The sequence below is a fragment of the Oncorhynchus keta genome, chromosome 3, assembly GCF_023373465.1.
Source record: "Oncorhynchus keta strain PuntledgeMale-10-30-2019 chromosome 3, Oket_V2, whole genome shotgun sequence".
NCBI classification, from domain to species: Eukaryota; Metazoa; Chordata; class Actinopteri; order Salmoniformes; family Salmonidae; genus Oncorhynchus; species Oncorhynchus keta.
In genome coordinates, this window is record NC_068423.1 from 24,551,060 (window position 1) to 24,563,407 (window position 12,348).

Sequence of the window (12,348 nt, forward strand, 5' to 3'; positions counted from 1 at the left end):
ATATTATTATTATTATTATTATTATATTATTATTATTATATTATATTATATTATTATTATTATATTAAGACATTTTTGGACTCACTTTGTTGTCCCAGCGGCGGTCCTTCTTTGGCTAATTTTGTCATCAAAGAAAGAGAAAGATTTAGAATTCTGAGTTGGATGACTGTTCAAAACCTATTTTCCCAGTCTGAAAGCGTTTATTCCCCACTTCCCAATTCCAAAACTTGTGGTTAGCAACTGTCACCAATTCCTTCCAAACAACTCATTGTTGTATTTGTGATTTCCACCTTTTTAAAAAAATGTATTTATTGAACATTCGAATCATACAGTATACTAACAGTGAAGCCACTCAACAACTACATCATGCCAGTAATCCAACAGATTCCCATTCAGAGCAACACACAGAAGCATCCCTGCTCAAGGGCATGTTGACCGATCTACCACCAGGGCAAAAAAACGTGAAACCAAACCCTCCAAGGCCCCCCCCACCCCCACACAGTTCCCCACAGTTCCCCAATAGCTGTCACTCAATCATTCGAGACCTCTCCCACAGCCCCCCAGGAAGAAAAATAAAAAATACAATTAATTCCATTCCCCCAAGAACCCCCCAGTGAACCAACAACCAAGAGAAGTAACTAAAGAGACAACAGGACAAGACAGAAGAAAACAACAAACAACAATGCAAATCAAAAAATATAAAAAATACAGTTAAAACAAAGGACATCAAGGACAACTAAAGTCATAGCAGCAATACCAACGGTATATGTTTGTGTGCATGTCTGGCACTATTACATGTATATGTGTGTTCTTGTATGTGTTTATTTGAATGAGTGTGTGTATATGCATGTGTACAAACACCTGCACGGCATCAGCCTCAGGCAAACCGGCATTAGTTGTAAAAACACTGCCACTTAGTGTCATTCCAATGTACTTTTTATTTTGTTTTATTTTGACTTTAAAAAATATATATAATTATTAAAAACTTGTATCTTTGACTATCATTCTCTCACACAGCAACTCCACTCCCACTTTTCTCCAATTCCACATACCCAACCTTCAGCTTCCCTCAGCCCATCCCATCCAAACCCTCAGCTTCCCTCAGCCCATCCCATCCCAACCCTCAGCTTCCCTCAGCCCATCCCATCCCAACCCTCAGCTTCCCTCAGCCCATCCCATCCCAACCCTCAGCCCATCCCATCCCAACCCTCAGCTTCCCTCAGCCAATCCCATCCCAACCCTCAGCCAATCCCATCCCAACCCTCAGCCAATCCCATCCCAACCCTCAGCTTCCCTCAGCCCATCCCATCCCAACCCTCAGCTTCCCTCAGCCCATCCCATCCCAACCCTCAGCTTCCCTCAGCCCATCCCATCCCAAACCTCAGCTTCCCTCAGCCCATCCCATCCCAACCCTCAGCTTCCCTCAGCCCATCCCATCCCAACCCTCAGCCAATCCCATCCCAACCCTCAGCTTCCCTCAGCTCATCCCATCTATCTCTGCTGGCCACTCACTTTGGGTTTCTACGCAACACATATCTTTCAACTCTGCTGTGATGTTTAACGTACAATTTCAATCTATCTAGTCAAATAGAATCCACAGATTGCGAGTTGAAGTACCTTTACTAAGAGTATTAGTATATTAGTTATTGACTGACCTGGTCTCTCCAGATCTCCTAACAGTACTACTTCTAGGGTCAATTTTAGATTCATGCTATGCATTTTCAGCCATTCCTGAACCTGAGACCAGAAACCAAAATAAATGGTCTATTGATTCTGTACCCTCACAACTTAATCTGCAGAGCTTCGATGATTTTATGCCCCAAATATTGGAACACCCGTCTAATATTTAGGCTGGGTTTCTGTTTAGCACTTTGTGACATCAGCTGATGTATGAAGGGCTTTATACATACATTTGATTGAAATGTGATAATATCTAGGTGAGATGAAATGATTTGAACACATTCTTCATGGACCTCTATCCCTTCCATATACCTCCTTTTTCTAACCTAAAATACCTAGTGTCCTATTTAATCCAGTTCAATCAGGCTTCTGGAGTTATTTAGCAATATTTCCTCTTGTAACTGCAAGAATGTACTTTCATTAATTTCATACTGTCTTAATTAATTGATTTGCCCATATCATTCATATAGACTGTTTTTCACTCTCCTGGTCCTCAGCCCGACACTCTTCAGTAGAATCAAAGCAGCTCACTAATCAACCTCTACATTGACCTGCTTTTATATTTTAGAGAGGAGACAACTTTGTTACTAGAAATCATTGAAATCTCTTGTATACACATCTAATGGGATTTCTTTTCTTTTTGCAATAGCTTTCATTACACAGCAAATTCTACAGTATTGAATCAACATGGAGTGTTACATTTAACACTGTTCCAGTGTCTATACGTGTCCACACTTTTCAGTGTTAAATTCATCCTTTGCTTAGTTCTAATGGGTTTAAACTTTCTCAGTCAGGAAAGGATACCTGTAGTTTTACGGTAAAACTCCCTTTGGGGTTGTTGTTTTAACACAAAGCTTAATTTGCATATTTCCCAGTGTGCCTAACTCTATATGACAATATATTACATATATCATAAGGCCTTATTTTGAGGGTCTAGTTTTACCTCAACAAAGTGGCCAGAATGGTAACGGCTTTCGTCATCGGATGAGGAAGAGTAGTCGGACCAAAGCGCAGCGTGGTAAGTGTTCATGTTTGTTTATTGAACTGAACACTAATGCAAAATAACAAGAGAATAAATGAAACCGAAACAGTCCCGTCTGGTGCAAACACTAAACAGAAAATAACTACCCACAAAACCCATGTGGGAAAAAACTACCTCAGTATGGTTCCCAATCAGAGACAGACAGCTGTTCCTGATTGAGAACCATACCCGGCCAAAACAAAGAAATGCAAAAACATAGAAAAAGGAACATAGAATGCCCACCCAAATCACACCCTGACCAAACCAAAAATAGAGACATAAAAAGCTCTCTACGGTCAGGGCGTGACACTGAAGCTCCTGGTTGAACTCAACTTGATGAAGGACTGAAATTGAATGAATTATAACAACCATGTCTTCGTCACTAACAAATACAAAAACATCAAACAGATGCAACTCAAATGTGGACCTCCTACAGGATCACAGTGACACTATTGGTTTGAATTATGACCAACAAAATCCCTTTAAGTAACTGTACTCAGTTGATTAGGTACACCACCCACTCCTACAGACAGTGAGTCACGTGGCTTGCTATATAAAGCAGGCAGACAGGCATCGAGGCATTCAGTTACTGTTACTCTGAATGTTAGAGTGGGGAAAACGAGTGACCTAAGCAACTTTGAGCGTGGTATGATCGTCAGTGCCAGACCCACCGGTTCCAGTACCTCAGAAATGGCCAGTCCTCTGGGCTTTTAGCGCACGACAGTGTCTAGGATTTACCGAGAATGCTGCGACAAACAAAAAACATCCAGTCAGCAGAGGTCCTGTGAGCGAAAACAGCTCGTTGATGAGAGATCGAAGGAGAATGGCAAGAATCCATGTAAGCTAAGAGGCGGGCCACAAACAGGCGAATAACGGCACAGTACAACAGTGGTGTGCAGAACGGCATCTCGTAACGCACAACTCGTCGGTCCTTGTCACGGATTGGCTACTGCAGCAGACGACCGGGTTCCACTCCTATCAGCTAAAAACAAGAAGAAGCGGCTCCAGGGGCATGTGATCACCAACACTGGACAACTGAGGAAAGGATGGAGTCCATGGCCTTATCCTGCCTGGTGTCAACGGTATAGGCTGGTGGCAGAGGTATAATGGTGTGGGGAATGTTTTCCTGGCACACCAATTGAGCAATGTTTCAATGCCCCGAGGAATTCAGGCTGTTCTGGAGGCAAAGGAGGGCCCGACCCGGGTACTAGATGGGTGTACCTAATAAACTGGCCACTGAGTGTATCTTAAGTGCAGTAGTAATGACAGTTTTGAGTAATGACAACACATTGGGTTTTACATTGTAGGGAACACTGACCCATTTTCTGTGTGAGAATATGAGATACAGGCATAAAAAAAACAAGACAAAAATAAAACAACTGTCATCACAATATATCATTATTTATTATCTATTTATAGGAAAGGCCAGCTGTTTTTGCTAACCATGTGACTTGACCAGGAATGAACTTCACACATAGGCCTTCTTAACAGGCCTGCCTTTAAACTTGTGTTATTTAACTCTTTCAGCTCCAGAGCGAGGTGGAGAAGCCTCTGTTGACGTTCAGAGAGAACTTTAAGAAGGACATGAAGAGGTTCAATCATCACATCGCAGAACTACGGAAACAGCTGGTTGGACGACACTCAGCCGTGGAGAAGGTACGCATCCTGATGCAGTGAGACGCAACAAACACGCACAGGCCCACACACACACACACACACACACACACAGAGACATGCACACAGAGGCACAAACACACACAGGCTCACACACACAAACACAGAGACATGCACACAGAGGCACAAACACACACAGGCCCACACACACAAACACAGAGACATGAACACAGAGGCACAAACACACACAGGCCCACACACACACACACACACACACACACACACACACACACACACACACACACACACACACACACACACACACACACACACACACACACACACACACACACAGAGACATGCACACACAGGCACAAACACACACAGGCCCACACACACACAAACACAGAGACATACACACACACAAACACACAGAGGCACAAACACACTCATAAAGCATACAGAACTCAACGTCCTTGCACTTGGCAGCTGTAGAACACAACTCCCCCTAAGTCTAGGACCGTTTCCTGTCAACACACACCCCACACACACACTACCACTTCCTTGTTCTATAAATAACGATTGGACTGATCGCTTCAGCTTCTACTGTCATCTCCTCACCATCAGTCATCTAGGGTTATGGTTAGTCATCTAGACATTCATCACAGACCTGTCATCTCCTCACCATCAGTCATCTAGGGTTATGGTTAGTCATCATGACATTCATCACAGACCTGTCATCTCCTCACCATCAGTCATCTAGGGTTATGGTTAGTCATCATGACATTCATCACAGACCTGTCATCTCCTCACCATCAGTCATCTAGGGTTATGGTTAGTCATCATGACATTCATCACAGACCTGTCATCTCCTCACCATCAGTCATCTAGGGTTATGGTTAGTCATCATGACATTCATCACAGACCTGTCATCTCCTCACCATCAGTCATCTAGGGTTATGGTTAGTCATCATGACATTCATCACAGACCTGTCATCTCCTCACCATCAGTCATCTAGGGTTATGGTTAGTCATCTAGACATTCATCACGCATTTCACACAAGTGGGTTATAAGTAATAGCCTACTGCAATACCCTGAAGTATGTCCCCATTTACTTTCCTATAAGCATTCATATCAGCTTATAACAACCGTATGCCAGCCTGTATAATATCGGAATGCATCTGTAGGCTCGTAAGGCTCTAGCAGACAGACAGAAGGACCTGGAGGAGAAGACTCAGCAGCTATAAGCCTTCATAACACCTTATAACAGCCAAAGAAGTGCTTTGAAGGAGGATCATGTCACCTCCACCTCACCCTAGACCTACTTCAGTTTGCATACTGCCCGAACCGGTCCACAGTCGATGCAGTCGCCATCACACTGCACACTGCCCTACCCCATCTGAACAAGAGGAATAACCATGTAAGAATGCTGTTCATCAACTACAGCTCAGCATTCAACACCATAGTGCCCTCCAAGCTCATCATCAAGCTGGAGGCCCTGGGTCTCAACCCCGCCCTGTGCAATTGGGTCCTGGACTTTCTGAAGGGCCGCCCCGGGGTGTAGAAGGTAGGAAACAATCTCCACTTTGTTGACGCTTAACCCTGGGGCCCCACAAGGGTGCATGCTCAGTCCCCTCCTGTACTCCTTGTTCACCCATGACTGCGTGGCCATGCACGCCTCCAACTCAATCATCAAGTTTGCAGATGACACAACAGTAGTGGGCTTGATTACCAACAACGACGAGACAGCCGGAGTGTGGTGTCAGGAAAACAACCTCTCACTCAATGTAAAAAAAAGAGGACTTCAGGAAACAGCAGAGGGAGCAACCCCCCCTATCCACATCTACAGGACAGTAGTGGAGAAGGTGGAAATGTTTAAGTTCCTCAGCGTACACATCACAGACAAACTGAAATGGTCCACCCACACCGACAGTGTGGCTTGTCATCTAAAACCTTGACAAACTTTTACAGATGCATAATTGAGAGCATCCTGTCAGGCTACATGACCGCCTGGTACGGCAACTGCACCGACCTCAACCGCAAGGCTCTCCAGAGGGAGGTGCGGTCTGCACAACGCATCACCCGGGGGCAAACTACCTGCCCTCCAGGACACCTACACCACCTGATGTCACAGAAAGGCCAAAAAGTTCATCAAGGACAACAACCACCCGAGCCACTGCCTGTGCACCCCGCTATCATCCAGAAGGCGAGGTCAGTACAGGTGCATCAAAGCTGGGACCGAGAGACTGAAAAACAGCTTCTATCTCAAGGCCATCAGACTGATAAACAGCAATCACTAACTCAGAGAGGCTGATGCCTACATAGAGACTCAAATCACTGGCCACTTTAATAAATGGATCACTAGTCATTTTAAACAATGCCACTTTAATAATGTTTACATATCGTACATTACTGTCATCGATTGGGTGCAGAGATGTAGCGGAGTCAGGTGCAGGACACATGTTTTGAGCAAAACAACGGAGTTTACTCAAAAAATCAAGCAAAAATTCCAAATAGGAACATACAAACACACTAGTACAATCAACAACCACTAAAGACACCAACACTCACAGACAGAACAGAAATGTATGCCAGAGGGTTAAATAAGGAACATGAATTGGGAATTGAAACCAGGTGTGTGTAATACAGACAAAACAAAACGAAACTGAAACATGGATCGGTGGTGACTAGAAAGCCAGTGACGTCGACCGCCGAACACCACCCGAACAAGGAGAAGGGCCGACTTCGGCGGAAGTTGTGACAATTACTCATCTCATTTGTATATACTGTATCTTATACCATCGTTTGCAACTTGCCTTTCTTTACCTGTCGGTCATCGCTCATCCATATATTTATATGTACATATTCTTATTCCATCCCTTTAGATTTGTGTGTATTAGATAGTTGTTGGGGAATTGTTAGATTACTTGTTAGATATTACTGCACTGTCAGAACTAGAAGCGCAAGCATTTCGCAACACTCACATTAACATCTGCTAACCATGTGTATGTGACCGATAAAAATGTGATTTGATTTGAAGATCTGCATGTATCTCTGTAGGCCCGTAAGGCTCTAGCGGACAGACAGAAGGACTTGGACGTGAAGACCCAGCAGCTGGAGATCAAACTAAGCAACAAGATGGAAGAAGACATCAAGAAGGCTCAGCGGAAATCCACACAAGCAGGTCAGAGCCGGGTCAAAGGTCAAACCAAAGGTTATCAAAGGTCACTGTGGGTTTAGCCAGTGGGGTCAAATACTCACATGTTTGTTATAACTCATATTGGTGTCACTTGTATTCTTAAAAAAATGAATATTTAACCTTTATTTAACCAGGTAGGCTAGTTGAGAACAAGTTCTCATTTGCATCGGCGACCTGGCCAAGATAAAGCAAAGCAGTGTGACACAGACAACAACACAGTTACACATGGAATAAACAAACATACAGTCAATAATACAGTATAAAAAGTCTATATACAGTGAGTGCAAATGAGGTAGGATAAGCGAGGTAAGGCAATAAATAAACCAGTTGGCGAAGTAATTACAATATAGCAATCAAACACTGGAATGGTAGATGTGCAGAATATATATATATATACAGTGCCTTGCGAAAGTATTCGGCCCCCTTGAACTTTGCGACCTTTTGCCACATTTCAGGCTTCAAACATAAAGATATAAAACTGTATTTTTTTGTGAAGAATCAACAACAAGTGGGACACAATCATGAAGTGGAACGACATTTAACTTTTTTAACAAATGAAAAACGGAAAAATTGGGCGTGCAAAATTATTCAGCCCCTTTACTTTCAGTGCAGCAAACTCTCTCCAGAAGTTCAGTGAGGATCTCTGAATGATCCAATGTTGACCTAAATGACTAATGATGATAAATACAATCCACCTGTGTATAATCAAGTCTCCGTATAAATGCACCTGCACTGTGATAGTCTCAGAGGTCCGTTAAAAGCGCAGAGAGCATCATGAAGAACAAAGGAACACACCAGGCCGGTCCGAGATACTGTTGTGAAGAAGTTTAAAGCGGATTTGGATGCAAAAAGATTTCCCAAGCTTTAAACATCCCAAGGAGCACTGTGCAAGTGATACTATTGAAATGGAAGGAGTATCAGACCACTGCAAATCTACCAAGACCTGGCCGTCCCTCTAAACTTTCAGCTCATACAAGGAGAAGACTGATCAGAGATGCAGCCAAGAGGCCCATGATCACTCTGGATGAACTGCAGAGATCTACAGCTGAGGTGGGAGACTCTGTCCATAGGACAACAATCAGTTGTATATTGCACAAATCTGGCCTTTATGGAAGAGTGGCAAGAAGAAAGCCATTTCTTAAAGATATCCAGCCACACACAATGGCCATTGCCGAGCCATGGCCGAGCAGCCACACCCAAGCCTAAGATCACCATACGCAATGCCAAGCGTTAGCTGGAGTGGTGTAAAGCTCGTCGCCATTGGTCTCTGGATCAGTGGAAACACGTTCTCTGGAGTGATGAATCACACTTCACCATCTGGCAGTCCGACGGACTAATCTGGGTTTGGCGGATGCCAGGAGAACAATACCTGCCCCAATGCATAGTGCCAACTGTAAAGTTTGGTGGAGGAGGAGTAATGGTCTGGGGCTGTTTTTCATGGTTCGGGCCCCTTAGTTCCAGCGAAGGGGAAATCTTAATGCTACATCATACAATGATACTTTCTGGCAACAGTTGTGTGGAATGCCCTTTCCTGTTTCAGCATCACAAAGCAAATAGAAATGGTTTGTCGAGATCGGTGTGGAAGAACTACACTGAGCCCTGGCCTCAACCCCATCGAACACCTTTGGGATGAATTGGAACACCGACTGTGAGCCAGACCTAATCATCGCCAACATCAGTGCCCTGCCTCACTAATGCTCTTGTGCTCTTGTGGCTGAATGGAAGCAAGTCCCCGCAGCAATGTTCCAACATCTAGTGGAAAGCCATCCCAGAAGAGTGGAGGCTGTTATAGCAGCAAGGGGGACCAACTCCATAATAATGCCCATGACTTTGGAATGAGATGTTCGACGAGCAGATGTCCACATACTTTTGATCATGTAGTGTACTTTGTTTTTGGTAAATGTACTTGAAACGATTGCAATGTGTCTCACCAAGGTGACCGCAATAATTGTAAGTTGTTCTGAATATGAGCGTCTGCTAATTGACTTCTAAATGTACATATAAAAGGTTGTTGCTTTTGTAAATTAATATTTGGACTTTGACTCCCCCTGCTGGAGAAGTTATTCTACAACTGTTTCAAGCTTCATAAAACCCGGAGGAAAGAAAAGTGCAGTCAATGTCCAAAGAATAGAAACGTTTGTCTAAACAGTATTTTCTGTCTACCAGGAGACGACCTGATGCGCTGTGTGGACCTTTACAACCAGTCGCAGTCCAAATGGTTTGAGGAGATGGTGACCACAAGCCTGGTAAGACTCTCCTTTTTGTATTTCCTCCTTATCACTGATGGTGATGTATGTAGCGTATTGCTTTGGTAGCCTGGGTGCTGGTCTGTTTCTACTTCAGCCATCTTCAGGAACAGTGAGTCTGGCAAACCACAGAAAGGATTCATCTGAATCACGTAATCCAAAAACCCATGTTCCCTTCAATCCTTTCTGTCCTCCAGGAGCTGGAGAGGCTGGAGGTAGAGAGGGTGGAGATGATACAACAGCATCTGTGTCAGTACACCACCTTACGGCATGAGACTGACATGTTTAACCAGAGTGTAAGTTAAGCACCACCTTCTATTACCAGTAGAAAGCACTCAATGCCTTGTTTTTCTGTGTATTTTTCAGAGCTGCACACACACACACACACAGACATACACGCACGCACACACGCGCACGCACGCAAACACACACACACACACACAGAGGGTAGTGACTGTTTATACACGTGTCCTTGCAGACGATGGAGCCAGTGGACCAGCTGCTACAGAGTGTGGACCCAGCTAGAGACAGAGAGCTCTGGGTCCAGGAGCAGAAGACAGGAGACATCAGGCCTGTGGACATTGAGATATAACACACCTCGTTCCCAGGGGTCACACACATGTGGATCCACAAGCCTGGATCTTTACGGGGGCTTCAATGTCAACTTTGAGATATTATAGACATCCTGGGAAATCTGGATGACTCGCTCCACAGCTCCACAGACAAAAAGTCTGCTCTTTAGCGAGCGAGCACCACCACCAGACAGTGTTCATTATGATCTAGAGGATTCTATATGGTAGACAGACAGTGTTCATTATGACCTAGAGGATTCTATATGGTAGACAGACAGTGTTCATTATGACCTAGAGGATTCTATATGGCAGACAGACAGTGTTCATTATGACCTAGAGGATTCTATATGGTAGACACAGTGTTCATTATGACCTAGAGGATTCTATATGATAGACACAGTGTTCATTATGACCTAGAGGATTCTATATGGCAGACAGACAGTGTTCATTATGACCTAGAGGATTCTATATGATAGACAGTGTTCATTATGACCTAGAGGATTCTATATGGTAGACACAGTGTTCATTATGACCTAGAGGATTCTATATGGCAGACAGACAGTGTTCATTATGACCTAGAGGATTCTATATGGATGAGGGTGTGATGATATGTATGCTGACCGGCTTGCATTTCTTTTATATATTGATTCATCATTAACTGTTCTATATGCTGTGTTAATGGAATGTCTAATTCAACCGTTCTTAAGTACACTGCCTTTTCTGTTCCCAAAACTAGAATATATTATGAACAGAGTGGACAAAGTTTTGTAGACTTTAATCTTTTCAAAAGTTTGAAAAAAAATAGCGCTGTTTAGAAGGAGTGCAAAGGCAAATTGAGTTATTGCACAAGCTCACTTCACAGAGTAGACGTTCCGTAACGGATATATGCAGATATATTCTAGAATGTGCTAGTAGGATATTGCTAGGGCGTGCATGGCTCTGCTCACCTCCTTCCTTGTTCTTCCCATTGTGACTAATTTGTTCCCATTGGAAACGACAAGCTGTGGTCTATCTTGGTTTAGTCATGAAAATCTTTGTTAGAATTGTCTGTATAAACACACTCAGTAAATTGTTGACCAACTGAAATACTAACACAGAGGTTAATTAGGAAATTTAACAGCTACTGCTGCTGCTATGTAATAGAACGTACATCAAATGTATAGATTATATTTGATCTACATGTGAACTATGAAGTGAGGTTTTTAAGGTGAATGTTGATGTAAGAAGTATCAGCTGATGTAAGAAGGGCTTTATAAATACATTTGATTTGATTCTGGGTTGTTTTCGACAGATGTGAAGTTTTGAAGAAAGATTGCCCTCAGAACAGATGTGTTACATTTGTGTCAAAGTGGGGTGCAACTCAATGTTAGCAAGGTGTTCCTAATGTTTTGTACACTCAGTGTGTTTGTCTATACTGTATAATACATACACAGTGCACAGGAGTGCGGGTACAGTTGAAATGAATAATGGACTTCTAGTATAGCGTTGTCTTGTATCTATCCGGTAAGTATTACACATATAAACCTACAGTTCTACTGTCCAATCAGATGCATACATGTTGTATAGAGTGTTCCATTACTTTCTGGTTCTACAACCTTGAAAGTTCCATTCTACATGGACATAACTCCTGAATGTTTGTCGTTAATATTATAAATAAATAGATATACATTTTATTTTACAACTATCTCTGGTAGTTTCTTTCGGCTGTTTTGATACGACAAAATACTGATTTATGATTGATATATTATTATTTTTGGAAGTGTTTGTGGTTCAGGTCAAAGTTATTGAGGGTACATTGAGATATTTAAGGAATGAATATGGTTTTATTTCTTAAAAACATTTTCACATTCAAGTCATTTTAATTTTTTGGGCAGTGATATACTGTATATTTTGAATAAAAATATAAAACCCAACATGCAACAATTTCTAAGATTTTACTGAGTTACATTTCACATAAGGAAATCAGTCAATTGAAATAAATACATTTGGCTCTAATCTAGAATTTCACATGACTG

The 12,348-nt window shown here is 42.8% G+C and overlaps 1 protein-coding gene across 2 annotated transcripts in view; it reads left to right on the forward strand.

Annotated features, from left to right (window-relative positions):
• Positions 1-12,014, forward strand: part of LOC118363483 (growth arrest-specific protein 7-like) — an 84,985-nt gene extending 72,971 nt beyond the window's left edge. For both annotated transcript variants that reach the window (XM_052493434.1, XM_052493431.1), the window contains exons 10-14: positions 4,229-4,357; positions 7,377-7,500; positions 9,682-9,761; positions 9,959-10,057; positions 10,240-12,014. In XM_052493434.1, coding sequence (XP_052349394.1) covers positions 4,229-4,357; positions 7,377-7,500; positions 9,682-9,761; positions 9,959-10,057; positions 10,240-10,353 — 546 coding nt within the window. In that variant the 3' untranslated portion in view covers positions 10,354-12,014. The remainder of the gene's footprint in view (positions 1-4,228; positions 4,358-7,376; positions 7,501-9,681; positions 9,762-9,958; positions 10,058-10,239) is intronic.
• The last annotated feature ends 334 nt before the right edge of the window (positions 12,015-12,348 follow it).